Consider the following 25,961-nt stretch of genomic DNA (forward strand, 5'->3'; position numbering starts at 1 on the left):
ACAATCTTCATTTTTTCTTTACCATTCATGTTTGCAAAGATGCTTTTATATCTCATTTTAGTTGTTTTGTAATCGTACAGATCAGTTACTTGCAGCCTCAAATTTGCATTTAAACTGGTTTTAAATAGTCATAACTAAAGGAGCAGTAGTGTTGTGTGCACATTTGGACCTCTAATGCATCTAAGGCAGTGCTGTCCAACTTCTGCGGTGCCAAGGGCCGGAATTTCTCTCGCAAACATGGTGGAGGGCCGTTAATGGAAGCCAGTTTTGACCACTCCCCCTTTAAACCACACCCATTTTATCACTATGGTGGTAGTGCAGCAAAAACCCAAATGCTTCGTCCTCACTCACAGCATCATTCATATGTGAAAGAATTATATTATGTCATATTAAGACGTACCCTTAAATCCATTTGCCTCCTCCTCTCCTGTGGATAGCACAGCAACCCCCAGCATATATTTACACACCTTAGGGACCATTTCATCGCTAACAAACTGCTAACAAACTCCCAAAACAAACCCCTGCCAGGTTCACCTCCCACAGGCAGCATAGGGAAGGCAGAGTATGGCACACACAGGCAGCACTCTGCCTGCCCTATGCTGCCTGTGTGTGCCATACTCTGCCTGCCCTATGCTGCCTGTGTGTGCCATACTTTGCCTGCCCTATGATGCCTGTGTGTGCCATACTCTGCCCTATGCTGCCTGTGTGTGCCATACTCAGCCCTACCCTGCCTGTGTGTGCCATGCTCTGCCAGCCCTATGCTGCCTGTGTGTGCCATACCCTCCCTGCCCTATGGTGCCTGTGTGTGCCATACTCTGCCTGCCCTACCCTGCCTGTGTGTGCCATATCCTCCCTGACCTATGCTGCCTGTGTGTGCCATACTCTGCCTGCCCTACCCTGCCTGTGTGTGCCATATCCTCCATGACCTATGCTGCCTGTGTGTGCCATACCCTCCCTGTCCTATGCTGCCTATGTGCCATACTCTGCCTACCTGCCTACACACAGGCAGCATAGACCAGGCAGTACATACAATGTCTGAGAGATTAGAAGGTGTGAACAGTACAGGGGATTACATTTTTAAACAATACAGAGGGATTACAGCCTGAATCTGAGGTGAGAACCATGCATGGGGCCAGTTAATCACAGTACTGATACCATTTAAAGCTTACACAAAGGTAAGCCATCAAAGCAGCCAGACAGTTGGGGGGCCACACAGAGGGGGGTCGCGGGCCACCAGTTGGACAGCACTGATCTAAGGCAAGGAAACAATGTATCTGGTAATTCTTTATCATACAGTAAAATGAATTGGATCATCCTTGCTAGTAGCAGATATTCAGATGCGTGATAAACAAAGAGGCAGCCCTAACACAGTCTATGGCACTGTATAGGGGGTCATATTCAAGTCTCTCTTTGACCTGCCTGCTATACAGCCCTTACAACTTTTTAAAGCTACAAGCAACATGAGTTATGGCAACAGCCAAGACACAAAGGTCCTAGTTTTCTATTCACCATATAGTTAGCTGTTTTCCCACTGCTGCACACACAGAACTAATGGTGTGCTAAACTGGAGTGACTAATTTACTCTTATAAAGTTATCTAGAATCAGAGCAATTAAGCATGACACAGCTATATTAATTTTCTCTGATGGAAAGGAAGTAGATAAATTTATATTACTAACAGGAAATATACTATCTATTGTAGTAATTGTTTTTCGTTCTCTTTACTAAAAAGAATTAAGTTGGTGGTGATGATTTTGTGCTCTTATTTTTTACTTATATCTAACCCTGTCCAAAATTGTGATGTGTTCATTGCCCACTGAAATTCTAGCTCTTTATTTTATCATGTTGTGCCGTTTTACATTCCCTTACACAGACAACAGCCACTCCAGCCCATTAGGAATGCTGCTATGTACACCGCCCCTACTGCTCATCTTCTCCCTCATTTTGTCATTACACCAGTTTAAGTTTAAAGGAACAGTAACACTAAAAAATGAAAGAGCTTTAAAGTAATAAAAATATAATGCACTGTTGCCCTGCACTGGTAAAACTGGTGTGATTGCTACAGTAACACTACTATAATTTATATAATAAGCTGCTGTGTAGCCATGGGGGCAGCCATTCAAGCTGGAAAAAAGGAGAAAAGGCACAGGTTACATAGCAGATAACAGATAAGTTCTGTAGAATACAATAGTGTTTTAGCTTTTATCTGCTATGTGCCTGTGCCTTTACTCCTTTGAATGGCTGCCTCCATGGCTACATAGCAGCTTATTTATATAAATTATAGTAGACTTTCTGAAGTAAACACACAACTTTTACCAGTGCAGGGCAGCAGCACATTATATTTTAGTTACGTTTATACACTTTCATTTTTTGGTGTTACTGTTCCTTTAATATTTATTGCCAATGACAAAGCATCCTGCCTGTCAATCAAAGCATCCTGCAACTTGGCCTTTTCCTTCATTTAAACACAAGAATGCATATTTATTCTAGCCAGCATTTTTCACACTATTTTTTTGCATGCTTACCTTCCTTAGAATTCCCTTACCTGGCCCATCATACTATTCTTAATTACTTTTCACCCTCTGTCTATATCCTTAACCTATGGTTTGGCACCCAAAAATGGTACTCATGCTGCTCAGGGTTTTTTTTTTTTTTTTTTTTGCAGGAACAAATGCAGCATGTTGCATTCCACTTGCGTTCGAAGAATGCCATTGCTGGGGAGCGCATACAAAATGCTCATCAGTATGATCCCTTAGGGCTTAACTCCACAGGACATCTTGTAGGATTGTGTCAGATCAACAAAATGCATCCCACATGTCAAATGTAGTCATGTCCTGCATCTTCATCCAATGAGATAAAATCTAATGCTGTCCCAGAGACTTTTTTTCCTCATTGAAATACATTAACTATTGGATGTAGATGCAGGAACAAAAGCCACCATCTGATCCAATTTGTGTGTGCTGGGTTTACTTGGATGGGTTGAACTTGATGGACTCACTAACTATGTAACATTACAACTGTTGGAGATCAGATTTTGTAGGAGCCAACAAGATCTCATGCTGTTGTGTGGTGTTGAATGGTATTGCGTGCAGTTGCAAGACAAAATCAGATAAAATCCGACCCACAAAATCTTAACAAAGGTGTCTTTTTACTGAGGTGCGTTAGACATTGGTAATAACTTGAGCCAGAAAAAAACGCAAGAGAGGGTTTACTAGACTGCAAGCATTTTTGCCATTACAATTTTTTTGGCACACATATATATTATCTCCTATTATCACATTCATGCTATGTAAGTTGTCTCACAAAGTTTACTAAAGATTGTCGCCAGAATTGTCGCCAAATATAGACAAAATTGTCGACAATTTTTATCGTCACCTGGAGAGTGCCCTTATGTGAAACAAAGCCCAAAAAAAATACTGCATTGAACTATACATTCCTGTGATGTTTGTGTGTACCTCCATTGATATTATGGACTCTGGGGAAGTCCATGAATTGAAATGATTCCAGTTCTCTAAGTGATCAGCTTAAAACAACAGGGAAATTGCACTGACAGCTCAAATGGTATCTAGTGATATCATGTAGTTTTTATCGAAAGCCAAATGTTTAAATTCTGTGAGGAAGAAACAATGTCAATGTAGAGACAAAAAGAAAAGGACTCCTAAGATATGGAAAGAGCATAGGAAACCAAAAATAAACAGAAGAGTGTAAGGGGTGGAAGACATCAATGAAAACATAGCGAGTAGGGCTGAGCGTGCAGCAGTACAAAGCAGAGGGAAAGTACGCACAACGTAAAACGTTTTTGCCTCAAAAGCAGACAGGCTGGTACGTCTTCATTTAAAGTGTAGCCGATATAGCAGAAGTGTAACTACGTTGAGAGTGAATGCAGATTTACTTTAGGCAGATTGGCTGCTCTTAAACCCTAGATAAAACGCGCCTGTTGCGCCCATACCCTACTCTTATCCCGTTGTGCTGATGCAACTTTCATTACATTGTAGAACTTTACAGACTTTATTTTTTACCGCCGCTTCCTTTATTTCCAAGTTTAGCAGTTACAGGGGACTTATAAAAACACCAAATTGCCTGCGCCCAGCCTTCGAAGAATAATGCCTACCTGAGCGTATGGGGCGTCTCCATGGTAGCCGGAGAGATGCGGTGGGGAGACGCCATATTGGAGGAGGCATGGATTCGCTCAATGTTGGTGTTCAGATGTAGTTGAAAAATAGACGGCCTTCGTAATCCCAGCGGAAAGTCGGGGAGAATAAAAAGTACTTCTAGGTCCATTTTTGTAAAACACTGGTAAAAGCGTAAAGTTTTGTTTTAACTTATTCTATGTTTTGCTAAAAGTTTGTAAGGGTTGAGTGTATTAAGAACTACATTCTAATTTGGTTTCAAATTACTCCGTATTGAATTTGCTTTGCATGCAGTGATTTAGTAATGAATTGTTGTGCTGCATTTTAAATGCGTAAAGAACAACATTTGTGAAACAAGTATTTTCATAAATCAAAAATGTAATTCTAAGACACTATCCAATATTAATAGCTTAAAAGTTTCAGTTATTGTAAAGATATTTATAAATGTAACTGCAGCTAAATGCGCTTTGCGGGCAGGGTTGGAAGTAGAAAGATGTGAGAAAGTTGTGCCATCTGGTTAAAGGTACAGGAGAGCACTGTAGGTATTGCCTACCTATATCTGGTCTGCCTTGTGCTCAACAGAGAATTTGTGTTAGAGTCTAACACATAGCACATATTTTAATCTGGATCAAAGTGCAAAGTGTAGTAAGACACACTGGTGTAAGCGCTCTCTGGATGGCACCTAACAAAAATGTGAGGTCTAAATTGTTTTATTTATTTACAATTTTTTATTGCAAATGTTCATTATTAGGCCTTCTTTTTTCATGCTTTTCATGCAGACTGACATTCAAAAAAATGCCTAGTTGCAAGGAAAAACCAGAGCTTGGCAAGGTGATAAAATTAGGTCCAGAAGGGATAAAATAGATTCTCGTAGATTTAAAGTGATACTGACACTAAAAACTACTCTTCAAAATATAAATGTACATTAAAAGTTACATATACTAAGGCTGGTGGATGGAGCTCTCCCCCTTATCAAATTAACCTATGAAACAAGGGGTGCTTATGACAAGTTTGACAAGATCTGGGAAAATTGGTATAATCAAGACAATCTGGACACATAACCTACCCCTTCACACTAAATGTGACTGATCCGACAGAACTAAACACACTCACCTACACTGTGATAACTACAACGCCTAGTAATAGCACCCTTGACTGTATTGGCCTAAACCCGACTCGACACCATTTCAATCTTAATGTCAATATATTATACACTGTTTTGTATTTTTGTTTTGTGATGTTGTAAAACCAATAAAAAATTTATCTTTAAAAAAAAAAAAAGTTACATATACGTCATGTTGTTCATTTTTCAGTAATTGGGCTGTTTTGTAAGTAACTGTTAATTGAAGTTCCTAAACCTGACTGTTTTGCCAACCTGACTGTCCCTTCTCAACCTGTCAGTTATAGCTTCTAATGGTAACAAAAATGGAGAATAAAAGAAGTGTGCAAATTATTGTGGCAATTAGAGTATTGTATTGGCTAGCTAGAGGACACATCATTTTTTAATGTAAGAAAAGAACAGGCACAAACTGCTTTCAACTGTTTTATTAAAATACATTTTTTAATCAGTATGTGAGTTGCTTAGAATTACCTCCACCCCTAGGGTTGCCTCAGTTTCTTATAATAAGATACAAAATTGCTTTCAAGCATCATATTTTGGGTCAGTCAAAAATGCTGACCTTGTGACAATTATAATCTTTTACAGCTATCTTAAAGAACAGTGATGGGAGAAGGGAAATTTACCATGGTTGTATTGCCAGGTATTGAAATATAAGTGTATTGTAATTTTAAAGGAGAAGGAAAGCCTAAAGGTCTCCATACGCGATGCCGCCAAGTGAACGGATCTTCTCCCGATATCCCCCACCTATGGGTGGGCGATATCGGGAGAATCCAGGGTAATTGATCGTTTGGCCCTGGGGCCAGACGATTGAATTATAATGACGGGCATAGGCAAAGTCGGTCCGGGGTCCCCGATCCGACTAGATTTTCTAACCTGCCCAATCGAGATCTGGCCGATTTCAGGCCAGATATCGGTCGGGAAGGCCCGTTGGGAGTGCTCATACACGGGCTGATTAGCTGCCGACCGATATCGGCAGCTACTATCGGCCCGTGTATGGGGACCTTAAGTCACTTGAGGGTGCCAAAATGTTAGGCATCCCCAAGTGACTTTAATCGCTTACCTTGTACCTCAGGCTGGTGCCCCTTATATTTGCAGGTAGATATATGGATCTGATAATGACTGACCCTATGTAGTTCTGCCCTTATTGTGATTCTCCTTTTTGGAACCTTTATAATTTGTCAAGATTGTTAGTACACAGTGTCTAATTTTTCTGTGTTTTTGTAGGAAACAGATGGCTCAAAGAATTCTAATGCAACTGGAAGCTTTAGACAAGTATTCACATGAAATTTTGGCAAAATTTGCAGAGGTTTGTTCTTAATTCAAATATACAAATACTGTATGTTTGTAATATGAGAAACTGACTAGTGCTGTATGTTAAAAAAAAACTTGTTTATATCTATACAGTATTCAACTGTAGATTAAAACTGTGTCTTGTGTCTATCTTTGCCCTTTTCCTAGAAACGATCTTTGGACTACATACATATGTTAAAGTACATGAAAACTCCATTCCTGGATGATTTTGACCTTGAATATTGTAAAGCCACTTATGAGAAAACAGGAGGATGCAAACACTTAGATAATTCTCATGGCTCAGTGAGGTGAATATATGTTTATATATGTACAGGTATTTCATATGTTAAAGGCAACTTTAAAGGAACCTGTCACTCTAAAAAATAATTCCAAATTCTTTTTTATTGTGTTTGTCAAGTAAAATAAACTTACACTATATTAATTATTTAAATCTTAATTCCTTTAATGTGCCCATACATGCACTGATATTACCAAACAAGGTTTTGTACAATATTTGGTGCATGCATGGTGGGTTGACGAGACAACTGATATCGGCAAAAGCCTTGGATATCTGTTGACTTGACGATCTCCCAGGGTGGAAAATTTTGATTGGGCACCTTTCAAGGCCCCTGAACATTGGCAATATGTTAATGCTGAATCGTCAGATAGGGGTAGAATTTTATTGTTTCTACCTGCATATCTGACAATTCAGCTCTTAACGTTAATGGAGTGGATGAAGATCTTTCCTGCAACCAATGGTTGGAAAGATCATTATTGTAATGTGTATTACCATCATAAGTTTGGAATTACTCGCAGTAAGCAAGTAGGTGCCATTTTGTGGGCATCTGTCCTTATACTGCTTGGTTCCTTATCTTTATACACAGAGGTGTCAGGAGTCAACATGATGGGCATCTTATATATAGTCTGCATAAGAAGAAGTCAAGTGCTTCATATCAAAGATGGTAACTTGGCAGAACAGATAAGGAGATAGCTTATACTTAAGGTTTTGGAGGAGAAGAATACAGTGTTTTGGGATACATGGGCTTTGGATATTCCATTTCTGCTCTTGCTAAAATACTAGACAAACTCCACTGAGTTCTCTGATAAAGGTCAACTGTATAGACTGACTGTGAGGTCTAAAACATATTTTTTATTTATTTTGTTTTATTTATTTACATTTTTTTATTGCAACTCTTCATTACTATGCCCTTTTTGTTCATGCTTTTCAGGCTGACATTCAAAAAAATGCCTAGTTGCAAGGAAAAACCAGAGCTGTTTAAGTCATGTGACAAAGTGAGAACCTTGCCTCAGATGGCAATTTTCTAGAAGGGATAAAATAGGTTCTCTTAATTTTAAAGTGATACTGACACTAAAAACTACTCTTCAAAACATAAATGTACATTAAAACTTACCTATAGGTAACCTATAAACTATAAACTAATGCTTACCTATGGGTTTTGAAACACAGCTAGGGTTAGTTGCTGGTCAAGTGCTAGCTACCACACAGTTTTTAGTTGGGATCTGCTAATAGACTGGTACTTCTACTTTGTTTCAAAATCTAGTGGGTAAACATCAGACTTTAGGGTATTAAATTAAAATGGTTTATATAGAAGCTTCTTTCTCGCTCATATCCTGGTATTCCTAATGATTTGCTAAAAATAAGGCAGTCTTTTGGTCACTGTTTGTGCTCTTGTGCTATGCTCACTTTAAATATGGTGGTTCCTGGAGTCAGTGAATAGTACCAACCAGAGAGCAGTCTGCATTCGAAATGGAAGAGATGCAGAGTAAATAATGACATATTTTTTAAAAAATATGAAAAATAAAAAAACAAAAAATCATGACAAACTAAAAATATTATTATCTATTTAATATTAAGTTAAATGGTATGGTAAGCTTCCCCTATAATATAGTGATCTACTACTACATTTTTGTGCAAAACTGAACATAATTTTTATTCACGATTTTATTTTATCCATCAAATGTATTGACATCTTTACTTCCATCCAGAAAACCTGAGGCGAACTGGTCTATTGCTTTAGAAAACTCGGAACACCACAAGTGTGGACAGAAAGGTAAACTGTCTCATCCATTAATATTTTTGTAAAAACGCCTATATGTCTGTCTGAGCAAATAGTATACACTAGATAGTGTTGTGTCCAGCCAAATTGTGGAGTGTTTTGATTAGACCAGGGTCTACATTAACAGAAATTATCTAGAGAGTTAGAAGAGAAAATCATCTGGGATAATTGTAAAGGAGGACAGCTGCTGCAAAAATAAATGTTTACATCACATTTTTATTTTAGAATTAAACATGTGTTATGTTGCAATACAGTGGTGCTATGCAGTGGTACAATGCAGTGTTTCCTGAGATGAAAGGATAAACTATTTACATTTTCTCTTCATAGGCACAGATAACAAAAGATTATGTGTGGTTACCGTACTAGGAGATCACGTCATCCATGTGCTTATCACTGCTTCCTTCCCCAAGCTCCCAGCCTAAAGTTAAAACCTTTTTATTAGAATTTTTAAAATCTTGGTAAAAAAAATGTATTATGGCCATGACAGATGGGAAGATTAGTCATGCCGTGACAAATCTCCCTTGTTGTGGGCGACTAATCTCCCCGAAATGCCATCCCACCAGCAAAAATGTAAATCGCTGGTGGGATGGCATATGCGGCACAGCGATTTGGCGAAATCGCTGAAGTTGCCTTGAGAGGAGATTTCGGCGCTGCGTATGCCAACCCACCGCAGATTTAAATTCTCGCTGGTGGGATGGGATTTCGGGGACATTAGTCGCCCGCAACAAGGGAGACTTGTTGCGTGGGGACTAATCTCCCCGTCTGTCATGGCCCTAAGGTATTTCTTATATCTTGGTAAAAATATGAGGAAAAGATAACAAAAAATACATTTGTTTTAGAAATACTTAGTTAGGAGTTTACTGAAAAGTTTTTTTTCTAAGGGCTGTTGTTCAACATTAGCTGGAAATCCAGAGGCTACACAGGCTGTTATCAGAAATATGTAACTACATCCTGCTAGCATGAAATACCTTTAAAATATGAAATACCTTTAACCCTTTCCCTGCCAACGACGTACGGCGTACATCGTTGCAGGAAAAGGCTTTATCTGCCAACGACGTGCTCCGTACGTCGTGCGAGTTTTTAGTGATGACAGCCCCCTGGGCAACGAGCCAGGGGGGCTGTCATGATTGCGTCGCAGGGCCCCCCCAACTGCTCCCACTTCCTGGTTCCTGTTTCTCCCCCAAGTGCCGCCCACTCACCGGGACTGCAGCAGGACGGCCAGCCATGCGATCTGGATCGTCTGGACATGTAAGTGTGTTTTTATTTGTTGTATTTACACACTTACACACATTTATACCTACATACAGCACACAATTTAACACTTTTTTTGTTTTTTTTCATTTTGCACACTAATATACACATATACACTTATATACACACTTACATACTGTCACACTCCTTTTACATATGTACACACGTGTATACACAAACTTTTTTTTTGTATTATTTTTTTTCCATTTTACTGCTTGTTTTTAGTTTATTTTCCTTAAAAACTGTTTATTTTGACAGCGTGACTATTGGATCAGATATTCTGACCACTAATTACACTGTCATGTGACTTATTTTGTTGTTTCGCTGATTTGCACAATTTTTGTGGTTTTATTGCATTTTTATCCCTGTATAAGTTTTCCTGATTGTTTTAGCATAGCTTTGCCAGGTGTAACTTTAGTGTACAAAAAAAAACTTTACCTATTTTGAATTCATCAGAATGTGTAGTTTACAAAAATATATGGTTTTCTGGGGGTCTCTGTATAGTTTGGGGGTGTTACTGCACATAATACGCTGTCAGGGGGCTCTGTGTGCAAAAGCTGAGTTGGCAGACGAGAAATCCATATGCGCTATTTTAATTTTGGGGTCAGTACATACCACAGACTTTGGTATATCTATGCATATTGGGCATCAAACTGTTCAGTAGACCTTAGGTGTTCCTATTTGGGGTGACTTGCCTTTTTACGCAAGAAATTGTGTGAGATAAATGTGGCAAACTTCAAAATTTTTAGGCGATTTTCTGAAATGTCATAAAAACCACTAACTTTAGGAAAGCTTTGCAGATTGGTACTTTGGTGTAGAAAGGACTCTTTACCGATGTTGGATTTGTCAGAATGTGTACTTTCCAAAAATATATGGTTTTCTGGATTTTTCTGTATAGTTTGGGGGTGTTACAGCACATAATACGCTTTGGTATATCTATGCATATTGGGCATCAAACTGTTCAGTAGACCTTAGGTGTTCCTATTTGGGGTGACTTGCCTTTGTACGCAATAAATTGTGTGAGATAAATGCGTCAAACTTCAACATTTTTAGGTGATTTTCTGAAATATCATAAAAATCGGCAAACTTAGGAAAGCTTTGCGGCTTGGTACTTTGGAGTAGAAAGAAATGGGTACCCATTTTAGATTCGGTGGAAAGTGTACTTTCCAAAAATATATGGCTTTCTGGTGTGAGCGTACTTTTTTGTAGCATTATCCCACATAAAGGATGTAAATGTGTTGATTTTTTGAAATTACACATCATATCGGGGTATGTTCCCATTGGGGCCCCTACATGCCACATATTTAGGTAAACCTATACATATTGGGCATCAAACTGTTCAGTGGACCCCTGGCGTTCAAATTCAGGATGTTTTATCTTGGTACCTAATGCTATGTGGGAGATAAGATGCTGCAAAGTGGAAGCTTTGAGCGGATTTTTGGAAATGTCATCAAAATTGCTAACTTTAGGAAAGCTTTGCGGCTTGGTACTTTGGAGTAGAAAGACATGGGTACCCATTTTAGATTCAGGGGAATGTGTACTTTCCAAAAATATATAACTTTCTGGGGTGAGCATACTTTTTACTAGCTTTATCCCACATATAATTATGTAAATGTGTTGATTTTGCAGGAGCTGAAATGACAGAAATGATCGATCATATGGGGGTATGTTCACATTGGGGCCCCTACATGCCACATACTTAGGAAAACCTATACATATTGGGCATCAAACTGTTCAGTGGACCCCTGGCATTCATATTTAGGGTGTTTTATTTGGTTTTATGACCTGTAGGAGATAAGATACTATAGACTGGAAGCTTTGAAGCGATTTTTTAAAAACTTCACAAATTTTGATAAAAACCTATAATTTTATGAAAGCATTGTGACTTGATAGTTTGGAGTAGACAGACAGTTGTGCCTATTCGGTATTTCCCAGAATCTGTTCTTTCCAGAAATGTCTAATTTTCTTGGATAAACCTTCTGTTAGTGGAAGTTTTGGCCTTGAAATCTAAAGTATGCAGCTTTGTGAAGCAGTGCTTTGGAAATTTGGTAGTGTACTGGTGGGAGTTTTTAACCTATACAAGTGAGAAATCTCCATAAAACTATATATATTTGGTATTGGCATGTTCAGGAGACTTGGGACTTTCCAAATCAGTTGTATTTTTGTGCATAAAATAATTTTTGTTTCTGGTATGTGTGTTTATATTATGAAAAATATGATTTTTTTAAAAAATTTTAGACATTTAGAAGCCTATATCTTGTTACAGAATTGTAATTACACCAAAATTCTACCATATTTTGAAAGCTTAGTTTGTCCTGAAAAAAACAATATATTGTTTTCCTGGGTAAACTAAAAGTCCCCCCGAGGAAAGGCCCCTAAAGTGAAACAGTGCAAAATGTTCAAAAACTGTCTGGCAGTAGAAGTTCCACTTTGGTCCAAAACGGCTGGCAGTGAAAGGGTTAAATCATCTTAAAAGTTGTACATTTTAACTTTATTGTAAAGATTTAATGCTGCACTAGAAAGTGATGCACTAAGCTAGTAAGTTTTGTAGTGAGCATGCAGCAGTGTTTCATTTTTAGCCTGAGAAGCAAAGATGCAGATTTGTCAGTATTACATTAAAGTGTCAAATACTGGTTAGTTGAACTGGGAAGATTGGCAACAATTATCAGTCAATTCTATTCATCTGTAACCCTAAATGGCTGTTATTCACATCTTATGCCTTGTCTTATCATTGCTATTATAATGTTTTGATGATGCCATATAGATATGAAGTACCATTTATTATTATTTACTGAATAGTTGCATAGTCTATTTACTATTTACTACTTTTTGTTTAAGAAAATATACAGCAAGCAGAGAGAAATACTAAGAAAATTAAAAAGTTAGAGCATAAATCCAGAAACAGGAGGCCTACATGGAAATCAGAGGTAGGCGTATTTTATATTTCTATTTTTCACCTTTCCCTTTTAGTAAATTATTTTGCCTCTTTATCAAAAGTACACAGCATTTCAAGCTGAACAATGCATGCCGGTCTAGTAAAGGAACTTCCGTTAAAGGAAAATTCAACCCAAAATATAATTTTTTGCCTAATAAAAGGAAAAATAATGCTAAGCAACTTTGCAACATACATTCATTGCAAATTTGCAATTTGTTTTTACTTATTTGTATATATTACTGCTATTAGAAGTAGTGTTTGTCTGTCCTTTTCTATTCTCTGCCCTGGTGGCTCTGGCATTTGAAACAATGTAACACAATCCGACCTGTCTTGCTGGAGAAGACTGGCATTTGCAACATTGTTTAAAAAGTTTCAACCAGGAGTTCAGCAAATGCTGCTTTCAATAGTAATTACATATACAAATAACTTTTAAAACACTAAAAATTTTCAATAAATCCACATTGGAAAGTTGCTTGGAATTATGTTTTCTTTTATTAGGCTAAAAATTATTTTTTGGGTTGGTATGTTCTTTAAGGGCATGTTATATGATGCATAGATTTTTACATTCAAATGTTCCTAGTTACCTTCTAAAATGCAGCAGCCTTGCTTTACAGAAGGGACTTTAGTCTTTTACTGACGAATGCTCGGATGTCGTTCTTACATTTAAATGCAACGATCTGAAATTAAGATTCAGACTGAAATTGTAGGATAAAGCCCTTAAAATAGAAATTGGAGGATGTTCTGAACATGAAATAATTGGCAGACACCAATCATATGAAAACAATTTCCATTGTAGGTCCCCCAAGGATATTGTCTGATACACAATACATGCGTAGATTTTTTCATTAGCCGATCTAAATTTTCTAATGTGGCCAATTGACTAAACAACTGATTGCCAAAGTACGAAAATGATCAGGACGATAATTTAGAGTCCACACGGTCCAAAAATCATATGAGAATCAGCCAATCTGATGCCCTCCTCTATCTCCTATGTCTGCCATTAAAAACACAGTATCAATCTCAATGCAGACATTTACAGAGCAGATTTTGGCACAAAAATGCATACTCTGCGCGTCTGCACCCAGGCTGATGCAGTGCCTATGAGAGCAGACACAGAAAGGAGCAGAGGGCAGCAGACTGACTAATTCTTGGCCTGTGAAGATCACAGATCAGCCCCATCAAGCAGTAGCCTAAATAAAGCAATTGATACCAAAGCTTACCTGAGCCTTATCAGAAGAATAGAATATTTAACATATGTATAAATATAAATCTAACCTCTAATGAAAACAGTGCTATTAAAACATGTGTAAAATATTATTTGGAGGCAAGTGGGTGAGGTGGATTTTCTATTTATACGGGATGTTTTTGTATATCTCCCTTTGCACTAAAAGATAGTTTCTGGAAGGAAGTACATCTGGCACACCCTGGTGATGACACCACAGAGAAATCTCTGTAACTGAGCACGGACTTAACACATTCATGAAACAATACCATCAGCTTTACCTTCCCATACCTTGGATACCTGGATTCAAATTTTATAATTTATCAGATGTTAAAAGCGCAATATTTTTTTTACATAGTACCAACATAGTATACAGCTTACACAAACTATTAATCGCATGGCCTTCCTGTTTGTTTACCTCCATCCCTGTGTGTATAAAGTTACAAATCAGTGAATAGAGAAAGCCACCCAAGTATCTTGGTATGTATGCCATACACCAGAAGACTTTTGCTGCTGACTAGCTTCTCCAGACCATGACAGTATCTTATGGGCCGTTTATGGGGCAAACTGAAGTCCTGTCTGAGCTGGCTGGTTAGAAAATCCTGTTTATCCTCTTCTCTCCTTTTCTGATGCTTTGTTTAAATTATTTTGTTTGGACAAATATCTACTAAATTAAATTATATTTAAAATGATACAAATGCCATTTTCCTTCTTTGTTTTGTTTTACAGGCTGAGTGCTTTCCAGTCCTTGCTAGCTCATGTCAGCAGGAAAATAGTTTATCAGTGATAAATAACATTGGGTTGAAAGACATATTTCAGCATCATTCTTGTAGGTCTTTCAGAGCTGCAAAAGAACATTCAGCTGCCCCTGGTTAGTTATTGGTACATGAAGTGGTATTTTTAGAAATTAAAGCAATTACTCTTTTTACTGTAGAAAAATGTTTATTTTATTATTGCAATTATTTTTTTTTTTTAGATTCTGGATCTCATTTACTATTAGCAAAATAAATCTCCTAGGCACAATAATGTACAGTATGAATATACCTAAACAGGGCAAACAGGAAAACAGAAGCTACCCATTGTTTGGTCCTTGCGAGGTAAATAATTGGATTTTTAGTGCACAGATAAGCAGAATTCCATTATGCTAGAGGATTATCTGTGGACTGGTAAATTAATTTTCTACATAAGTAAAAATATAATAACAACCCTGTTTAACAAGCCACTACGATTAACCGTCTTGAAATATAATAAAAACCTACATTTATTGAGGCATACCTAAAATATCCACAACCCATAAAAACATGTCTGGAGGTAAAGGGGTCCCTTCCTCTATTCAATAACAATTTGTTGCAAATGATGCATGTGACTTAATGCATGCAAAAGTCCAGCATATATAAAAATATCATATCAAATGGAGCTCCGATGAGGTTGGCAAGCTTTGTACATTTAACTGGTGACTACACACTACAGTGGTTTTCTATGTTTTGGATTTTATTCACTTTGGTGCTTCTTGCACAAAGAAGCTCCATATTGTGGTTTACACTCGAGGGTACCTGCACATGAATCCATTAATTTATTAATGCCCCAATACATATTGATTATTGAAACTGGAACACTTAACAGCAATATAGTAGGACCTATAGTTGCACATTGCTCTGTAGATGGATCTGAAAAATACTCTTAATACCACGTGTACTTCTGTATTGAGCAATATTATTTTGATATTTTTAATATATGCTGGACATTCGTATGCAATAAGTTACGTGCATCCATTGTGTTAGGTGGTAAACACAAATTGTTATTGAACAGAAATTACCTCCAGACATGTTTTTATTGGTTGTAGATATTTTAGGTATACCTCAATAAATTCATGTTTTTATAATATACGGCTGGGGAATAAGGTTTTTAATTTATATTTTTATTTTCCAACTTAACACTAGCTTATTCTTGAATGTGTATTGATCCAGGTTAGTAGTGGAGTTGGTTTTCATTTAAACTAATTATCTACCTTGCAAGACCCAAATATGGAGTAGCTTTAATTTCCCTGTTTGGCCTGTTAAGCCCAAAAAATAACAAAACCATGATTTTTTTTTGTGGTTAAAACATTTTGAATTCATGTTCTAAATGGGGGTACACTGCTCCTTTAAAACATTACAGTTAGCAATGCAAATTATCCAAGCATAAAAAATTGATGTACGTGATACACAAATGCCAGGAAGGAAGTAGGAAGAAGGATTAATATAGCAAGAACAGAGATCATTTGGAACCTATATATTTTACAACAAGCATTGTAAAGCAGCAGTTAAAAATAGAAAACAAGTAACTGATAGTGTCACTTACAAAGTCCAATACCTATATTTTTTAAAAGTTTTTCAATAGTTAAAGGATGTGGATTGAGACTGGATCCATTAAAAATGGAAATCATTTTATTATAAATTGTTACAGGGGACAACAAATAGCCAAATGTGCTAACTGATTAAGTATTACAATAGAGTAACTGTGTAAAACACTTACATTACATTGAACCAAACAAATCAAAATATAAGCATGATTAATCTGAACTAAGATGCTGTGTATGGCTGAATAACTAGAGAGAAAGCAAACCCTGTGATTGCTGAGCAGCATAGCGGAATAGGAGGCTCAGTGCAGCACTAACTGATACACAGCTTAATAAAAAATATCTTATTCCCATAGTTTATGGGGGGGGGGTAATGATTTAGCTGTGGGTCTCAGTAACCTTTTGCAACAGTTCTAGGGGCACAGCCTCAGCAAGGCCATTCTTTCTAATCTTGATGTAATTCCCATATTCAAAAGGTTGTACACATTCAAGATTATAGAGACCATTTACTATGAAGAAAGAGCTGTGCAAATCAAAATGGTTTTCTGAAGGACAAAAAAAAAAAAAATAACTTGCTTTTTATAATGTAAGTGCCTTAGATTTACCTAGATCTTTTCAAGGCTTTTAACAGTGCCACATAAATGCTTGCTTTCTAAACTAAAGGCTAAAGAGTATTGTTCTTGATAATGGTGTTTTATTAAGCTCGTCTAAGGAAATAAGTCAACAGGTACATCCCCTAATTAAATAAGATATAAAAAAATATTTATTCACAGGAGGAGAAAAGTTCTTCCCATTTATGAGCAATGGTTATTTCTAGAATTTGCAGTGTTGATTTGGTTCCTAGTGCTTAAAAGAGATATTAGTGAAATAGAAAAAGTCCAGAGAACAGCAACTACGTTGGTAAAAGGTATGAAATGTCTCATTTATGAAGAAAAGCTGCAAAGGTTGGCATTGAGTGAGAATATCAACACTTTGCATAAATATACTGTGTCTTATTCTTATTAGACCTTTCTATGGTACACAAGAGCATCCCTTGAGATTAGAAGACTTTACTTTGTTATATTTGAATTTTACAAATGAATTGACTCATTACACTGGTAAATAGATACCATTTGCTCTACTCCATTTACTTTCATCACTTCCCACCACATCATGCTAGCCATGTTTACCCATATTGTTCCTTTTCTAACTTTGCTACCATATCATTGAATAACCTACCTTTTAGTTGTTTAAACATTGCTTAGTCCAAAATCCTTTAGAACAAGTTTTTCTTTAACCATTGTAAATCGTTCCCATTAGTAAATAAATATCTTATTTGTTACCCCAAGGCTAGAAAAATGCGAGGCTAATACAATTTTTTTTTAAAGAAATGTAATTTTATCCTGTTTGATTATAAAATCTTCTGGAAAGAACCCCTCCTGCCTTGTACACATATTGCATTTCATGTTAAATATGCTTTATGAGTCACTTTCTTGAAAGGGTATATTGAATATGATTCTTAATAAAGATCATATAGTTTGAAAGAAGGTTATAATCCATGGCAACCAATCAGCAGTAAGATATTGATGGGTTGTATACCTACCTACTTTTATTCTGTGCTACTTGCATATTATTCAATGTAATACAGATATGGGAGCTATTATCTAGAAACAATAGAAAACTCTAAAATTGGAAATGCCATATCTCATAGGGCAATATGTAACCAAACACATCTTTATATTTGACTGATTTGCTTTTTCTATGTAATAATAAGAAAGTACCAGTACTTGATTTCAATTAAGCTAGCATAAAGCCATAAAGGTGGTAAAATAATTATGTTGAATATTTTTAATGTTTAATCAGGCTGCTGAAGATCACCACTGCAACATGGGAAGTACTGCACATTCCTTGGAGTTTCCAAACTCCCACAAACACCTGCGTTTTAGTTAAGCAAATATTCAAAGATTCACTTTTAACGTTTAAATAGGTTTAATAGTAATAAGGCACGGTACGCTACAAAATGAAAACACACTTATGTGGAAAACCCCAAGTAGTAAAAATTTCAGATAATGGATTCCATTCTTTTGTGTGTGTGTGTGTGTGTAACATAATATTTAAAATTAACTAGTTTTTCCAAGAATATTCCTTACTTATAATACAAGATGGCCACTGTACTTTTTATGTAGGTTTTAGATAAACCCTATTCTTGTATATGAATAATTATATTGGAATTTTACTGCAATTACCTCTACACAATGTTTTAGTTGTACATCTTGAATGTGATAATGTAAGGTCTTTTAGATGCACACTTTTATAAATGGAAGGTTTGCCTGTTCTGCGCATTTGCAGGCACCCCAAACTAAGGTACAAGTGACTGGTTGAACCCAAAGAGCAAGGTTTAGTAGTGTATGTAAAAGAACAAGCTTTACTATGCGTATCTTTATTGCAAGTGTTTCTAAACCAGAAACACTAAAAAAATATTTATCATCTGAAAAAACAGTTCCTGTGAATTTTTTGTAAATGTTAACATTTTCTCTCCAATCTTTTTAGAATCTTTTCTCTTTCTGACAATGCATCATAATTTCCCACAGTGATGAAACCAGGAAATAAGCAGTAACCACAAAATGTACTCTGTGTGTATAAGTGCTGTAGCATGCACCAGGCAATCATCCAGGAATAATAAAAAAAAAAAAATGACTCCCCCCCACCCATTGGTTGGAAAGCCTATGTTTTAATGGGTGCATATGGCTTTATGGTTATGTAGCAGCTATAGGAGCATATGACATTTCAGAACATCAAAGTTCTGTAAATTATACATTTTTTAGGTTGATTAAAAAGTAACTATGCTACTGTTTCCCCACTTTTTGGCCCAATACATAGTGACGATTTTGGTTGGATCAGTCCTATTTCTGGTGCTCGGCATTGCATTCACCAATTATCTTACAGCTATGGCACTGACATGTACTGTGCGAACAGATTCAGATTTGCATATTTGTCCTTGTGGGTTCTGTTTGAGGTTGTGTAGATGTGTTTTGCCTCACTTCGCATAAAAGATTAGTTATGTGTGAAATTTTTTTCTCTTTGGTCCCCAGAGAAAGGTCAAAACAAACTTCCAGGGCATTTTTGACAGGATACAATCTGAAAACCTTGCCTCAGCTCCGGTGGCACTTTACTGATATTCACTTTATTATGTCCTGGCTTTAAATCATATTAAAACATATATGCCTTGTATGCTGTACTTGGATAAGATGCTTACCTGTCTTGAAACCATTTGCCAAAAGTTGACTCTGCATAGTTCTCTATTAATCATACACACATACATATGAGTAAATGTGTCCAGTATTTTTTCCCTGTGTTTGATAACAATCTTTTGATTTTTGTTTATTTTCACAGAAAATTCTGACCTCCTAGTACAAAATAAAACACAAAAACATGATAAGAAAAGGGGAGATAAAGCCAAACAACTAAACTCAGAATTTAAAAATGCCAGGTAATCTGTAATCGTCTTTGCCAGTAAATTTGCAATAATTGTTATGAAACTGAAAAAAAATTGCATTAGACAGGGTGTTACATTTTCTAGTGTAGCTGGAACCTTTTCTGTCATGAGTCAAGACTGCCTTGTTATCACAGCACACACCTGCAAAAGGCAGCACCTTTCCTGGCAATATACCTTATGACTATGGCACCTTTATTATTAAGCATTGCACACAAATTGTTCTTGCCCATATGCCCCTATAACACCAGGAAAAAAAAAACCAAGAGAAGCGTGCTATTGTTGTACAGAATTACTATCTGCAGTGATTTTGATGGCTACCAATGAGTACCTCAAACATTCTTGTACCCAAAGCCACCCTCCAACCTGTCTCTTATGGTGTTGGTTCTTTCAGTGTGGGCTTAAACTTACTTTCCGGCTGTCCCTATTTAGTTGGGACAGGTTAGAAGCTTTGGTGGGGGTTAGTGTATAAATGGGTATGTTAGGAGCATGGTGTAAATTATTAACATTTTTAATTATGAAATATTGTCAGGTATGATCTCCCCATGTGTCACGGCCCTAAGGGGGCTTTTTACAGCAGATATTGCTGAAGAGGTATCATAGGTCTTCACAGGTGGGTAACAGTGGGGCTGAGGGGAGGAAAACTATGGCCCCATCCATAAAGGTAAGATAGAGAAGGTCACCTAATGACAGCATGATTGAGCTTTATGTGTGTTCACAGACCTGCATCCACCTTTTTGTGCACCTCCATAGAAAATAATAGTCTTGTACCCATACAAAAATGTACTCTGTATATACTAGTGCATGAAACATATATCATTTTTTTATCTGTACAGAATGTTGGATTCACAGTCATTCTATTATGTTATATAAGATTAAATCAAGATTTAAATCAACGCCACAATTATAGTACTGGTGTTTGTCATTTTTAGGAGACATCTTATTATCAAAAGAAACAATATTTTGGAATCAGAACAAGATAATATTCAGAACACTCAAACTATCACAAATTCAAACACACTTACAATGAAAGAAAAAGAAACTGTACCTTTGAGCCTAGAGGATGCAATGAAGAAACAGAATGTTAAAATAATAACTGTTGGGCAAAGGAATGAAGAAAAACAAGTTCAGGTAACATTTTCCTGCAATTTGCAACATTTATAAAACAGACTAACTTTAAAGATATCTAGTACTGTAAGACCTTGCATAATTATGCAAACTGTTGCTTAATTTGAAATAATAGCCCACCACCCTGAGGGCACTGGGAGTGTGCTATTAAAGGGCATGTCAACCCCAAAAATAATTTTTGCCTAAAAAAAAGAAAAGATAATTCTAAGCAACTTTCCAATATGTATTTATTAGAAATTCATAGTGGTTTAAGAGGTATTTGTAAATGTAATTGCTATTAAAAAGCAGCATTTGCTTAATTTAAATGCTATGGTTATTACTTTTTAAACAATGTTGCAATCCCCCAGCAAGACAGGTCTGTCAGTCTGCTGCGTTGTTTTACATTGTTCAACAGTCTGAGCCTCCAGGGCGGGGAATAGAAAAGAACAGGCAAACACTGCTTTTGATGGCGATTATATATACAAATAACTCAAAAACCTTTACAAATTTGTAATGAATGTATATTTCAAAGTTGCTTAGAATTTTGTTGTCTTTTATTAGGCAAAAACTTACATTTTTGGTTGACTTGTCCGTTAAGCCCCAGTAAGAGGACTCTGCTTTCTACGGGATGATGGTCTGAGTTGGCAGTTTATCGGCCTGTTTATGGTTCCCTCACGGGCCTACCCAAATGATATCTGGCTGAAAATTGGACAGATGTCAGTTGGGCAGGTTTAAAAATCCTGCGCGGACAAGTAGCGCGGACCTGTATCCCGTCAATGTGATTAAGGGCTAAGTGATTAGATCAGTCTGATAATCCGATATCACCCACAAGATGTGATGGGCATATCGGTAAGAGATCTTCATGTGTATGGTCACCTTAAATAGTAAGGCACCCCATGATTTCTGATGGTGGAACTGGCTGAATGCCTTGTATGATGAGAGAGTAGTTGGTAGGACAAGAGCAGAGTGTGCACATTTACACACACACACAGAGCATTTGGTCTTGTGTAGCACTGGGTGTGCCACAGAGAAGCAGGCCCCGGAACATGGAATAAACTCTTTTCACTTTTGGCTCCTTAAGTCTGTCAAATCTAAAAGTCAGTGACAAAGAAATCTAGCAAGCTGCTAATAGAAAGGTAGGAGATTGCTTAGGGAAAATTGGGAACTGTAAATGTCTTATATATTAAACTGGTGCAAAGCATTAGTAACATATGTAAGAAAATTCTTCTTTTCTGCTTTTTACATTTTTGTGATAGTTCCCCTTAAAGATAATTTGTGTTGTAGTTATATTTGTATGTCTATTTTGACTGGATTCGTGGTGTGATCAACAGTTTATTTTATTTAAATCTTTGCAAACATATGGGATAAAACTGTCATTTGATACATTTCCAAACATTTGTGATATGAGCGTTAGCAGTTTCATTGGTGCTGCTAAGTATCAATTATCAGAAGGCTCTGTGTCCCTTAGAATTTAAATTTTGTGGATTTCTTTTTTGTACTTTATTTTCAAATTAATAATATTGTTTTGTGTGGCATGTATGGAAAGCTACGTTTCCTCAAGTTTTCCAGTAGTCATAAAATAATCCCATACTAAGTTTTACAGAACTACTACCATCCCAATGCAACAACAGCGGGGTAGATCTGTGCCCCCGAAGATGCCCTCAGTAGCTCCCTATTGTCTTTTCTGATGATTCACTGCACATGCTCTGTGCTGCTGTCACTTACCTAAGGCTAGGGACTGACTCACAATATACTGTATATATAGGATATAAATGTCACTGTCAGTAGCTGATTAGTAATTAATTCAGATTATTTGTACATGGCAGCTCTGAAACCAGTGCAAATAGCAGCATAACCCTGTGCCATTAGCTTGTATGACAGGCCAACCTTATTTACTGCTTGATAATTTGTGATGACCTCAACAGCTGCTCAGAGCATGTGAGTGTCACTGACACTAACCATACCTCCCAACATTTGAAAAATGCAAAGAGGAACAAAAAGAAATGGCGAGCGTAGCACAACAAATTTTTTTTGACCACGTCCATATTTGCAACCACACCCCCTAAATTTCACTCCCATTATACAAATTTTGGCAGGTTATTTAAAGTTTGAACACATTTCTGGGGGTTTTGGGGTCTTGTTATGTGTGTTATTACAGTTTTGCCAAAAAAAAGGTGAAATTTCCCTTAAGCTGCAAGTCTCAGTTTCCCCAAGAGACCTGTTTAGTTTATTAGTTACAACTGTATCTAAGTGCAGGTGTAGCTTGTTAACTTTTCTGGGCTCTCTGCCAAAAGCTACTTTTTTAATTACATATGAGAAACATTGTATCGTTTTTAGCATTCAGTGCAGGGAAATGAGAGACTGCAGGCTGAGCTGTGAAAATCGGGACAGTTGGGAGGTATGCCTAACAAAATCTAAGATGGAGACTAACTGTGACAATTAATTTATACTGTATTTACTCTTTAAGTATAGGCCTTGATTCTTGACTGCAAAGACATATTTTTGGGCAATTTTCTGAAACCAGCTTGTCCTGGGGAAAAGCTATGGCTAAAGTATTTTTCCCAACCAGAGTGATCTAGGAAAATGTTGTACCTTCCTTTAGAAAAGAATGAAAAACTCTCTCTAGTCTTTTTTCACAGCTGATGTTATTTAGCATACTCATTGGCACTTACGTAAATATACTTTCTTAAGCTGGCCATACACACACCGATAAAATCGTGATATTCGGTGCTTGTATGGCAACACGGCGAGATATCGGACAACTCGCCGATCAGACGGGTTAAAGGAACAGTAACACCAAAAAATGAAAGTGTATAAAAGTAACTAAAATATAATGTGCTGCTGCCCTGCACTGGTAAAAGTTGTGTGTTTACTTCAAAAAGTCTACTATAATTTATATAAATAAGCTGCTATGTAGCCATGGAGGCAGCCATTCAAAAGAGAAAAGGCACAGACACATAGCAGATAACAGATAAAACACAATTGTATTCTACAGAACTTATCTGTTATCTGCTATGTAACCTGTGCCTTTTCTCCTTTTTCCAGCTTGAATGGCTGCCCCCGTGGCTACACAGCAGCTTATTTATACAAATTATAGTAGTGTTACTGTAGCAAACATACCAGTTTTACCAGGGCAGGGCAACAGTGCATTATATTTTTATTACTTTAAAGCTCTTTCATTTTTTGGTGTTACTGTTCCTTTAAAAGATTTTGATTGGGCGCCATTGAAGGTACCTGAGCAAAATCTATGTTCAGGGCTGAATCAGCTGAAGGAGGTAGAAATCCTATTGTTTCTACCTCCATATCTGACTATTCAGCCCTGAACATCAGTGGAGGGTTGGAACAATCTTTCGTGCAACCGATGGAAAATGGTTTATGTGTATATTTTTTGCATATAATACTCTTGATTAGTTAAAAGAATATTACATTCTTTCTTTTGTAGAATGCAAGTGAAACACATCCTGTTATTTATAACAGTCAAGGAAGTACTTTCCGTAGTAAATGGCCTTACCTGCACACGGATTTTCAAGGAGACAGAAGCTACTTATCAAGCTACTCAAACAAAGAGCATAACCAGTGTGATCTTAAAGATGTGCATTCCGTTTTAAGAAACAGTCTCGACTACACAAAGAAATTATTGGAAAACAAACCAAATGTCTTACAGAGCACAACACTAAAGAAAAGAAGAAAAGAACTGAAAAGAGCTGAAGAATTAAGTTTGGCAGATATAAAACTAAATATTATATTTTTAGCTAATGACGGATCAAAAACTAATTTTGAGTTTGCAGATGATAAACCAGGACTTTTACAGATGATAAAGCAGGACATTGAAACATACACTGAAGATTCGAAAGTGGCAATGAGACCAACATTAAAAACCATTACTACTGACGTAAAGGAAAATCCAAATGAAGTTGGTCCGGTCATTAACGGTGTGAATCCTAGAAAAGGTGTGAATAAAAAGCCATCTTCAAATGTAAGACTGCAGCCTGCTTCAAAACCATTGACTGCAATTGGTTCAAAGCCAGGATCATTTTCATTGACTCAGAGACCCAAAAGTGTTGGAGAAATGCATAAATGGTCCTATATAGCAATCTCTAAACCATTAACATCTCCACAAAGTCATCCCAGTTCTTCACCAAGCAATTATGCTCACTGTGTTGCTTTTTCAGAAGCTATGCATAAGTACACTGATAGACCTGATTTGGGGGGAAAGATGGCACATGTTAGCTCTCTAAAGTCTCTCACAGCAAGGCCTGTAATGTTTGAAAGCAAAAAATTAAGACCTTTTGCTGTGCCATCAGATACATACTTTAAACAGCCAGACTCTGAAATGAAGAGATCAGCTAAAATACTTTCTGTTGAAATGGAAATAAAGAAAAATGAAAGTCCCCCTTTGAATAATGCTGAAGATTTTACTAACACAAAAGGTGCAGAGCATCCATCAAAAGATGGTGGCCCTACTGAAAAGGGGCCTGCTGAGATCTTTACTTCTAGCACAGTCTACCCCAATGCTTCTCCCGTTATTAGCATTCCAACAGCACAGACAGATGCTATTGGTTAGGTACATTTTCTACTGCTTCTTCACTACAAGCAACATTAAGCCAGAGGTGTTTTTGAGGGCCTTTATTTTCGAATCTTGTCTGAGATAAAAGATTTTCTGCACGTGGTGCATTTTATCACGGTAAATTAATAAAAAGCCATGTGCGGTGTAAAGCAAATAAAATAGAATACATTTTCATTGAAAAACATTTCAAAATATTAAATGTGTTTTGAATAAATATGTACAGACATCCATATGAACTGTGCAGACTTTTGAATGTAAAAGTTGTATGCTGTGTATATGAAGTGGAAATAATGGTTAGTCATACGGGCCGATTCACTAAAGGTCGATAACGCTTATCACATGCTTTTTTGCGTTAAAAAGCATGCGATAAATAAGTACCGATTCATCAAAGTTATTTTGCATGCGTTAATCCGCATATCACATGCGCAAAAAAACGCGTAATCGCAAAGTGT

General features: G+C 36.8%; 2 protein-coding genes across 4 annotated transcripts in view; one reads left to right on the forward strand and one right to left on the reverse strand.

Moving 5' to 3' along the window:
• Positions 1 to 4,186, reverse strand: part of LOC100498117 (interleukin-12 receptor subunit beta-2) — a 47,774-nt gene extending 43,588 nt beyond the window's left edge. The window contains exon 1 of the mRNA XM_031900879.1: positions 4,111 to 4,186. The gene's annotated coding sequence lies outside the window, so the exon portion shown is untranslated. The remainder of the gene's footprint in view (positions 1 to 4,110) is intronic.
• Positions 4,176 to 25,739, forward strand: c4h1orf141 (chromosome 4 C1orf141 homolog). Of its 3 annotated transcripts, none has more exons than XM_018093573.2 (9): positions 4,176 to 4,264; positions 6,474 to 6,555; positions 6,708 to 6,847; positions 8,547 to 8,611; positions 12,707 to 12,795; positions 14,755 to 14,896; positions 19,736 to 19,832; positions 20,768 to 20,966; positions 24,385 to 25,739. In XM_018093573.2, the coding sequence occupies exons 2-9, from the start codon at positions 6,481 to 6,483 to the stop codon at positions 25,504 to 25,506; spliced, it is 1,929 nt and encodes a 642-aa protein (XP_017949062.1). In that variant the 5' UTR covers positions 4,176 to 4,264; positions 6,474 to 6,480; the 3' UTR covers positions 25,507 to 25,739. The 3 variants fall into 3 exon arrangements, with proteins under 3 accessions (XP_017949062.1, XP_031756741.1, XP_017949061.1); XM_031900881.1 differs by having other exon boundaries at positions 4,213 to 4,303; XM_018093572.2 differs by having other exon boundaries at positions 4,217 to 4,295.
• The last annotated feature ends 222 nt before the right edge of the window (positions 25,740 to 25,961 follow it).

Source organism: Xenopus tropicalis, chromosome 4 (genome assembly GCF_000004195.4).
Source record: "Xenopus tropicalis strain Nigerian chromosome 4, UCB_Xtro_10.0, whole genome shotgun sequence".
Classification (NCBI taxonomy): Eukaryota; Metazoa; Chordata; class Amphibia; order Anura; family Pipidae; genus Xenopus; species Xenopus tropicalis.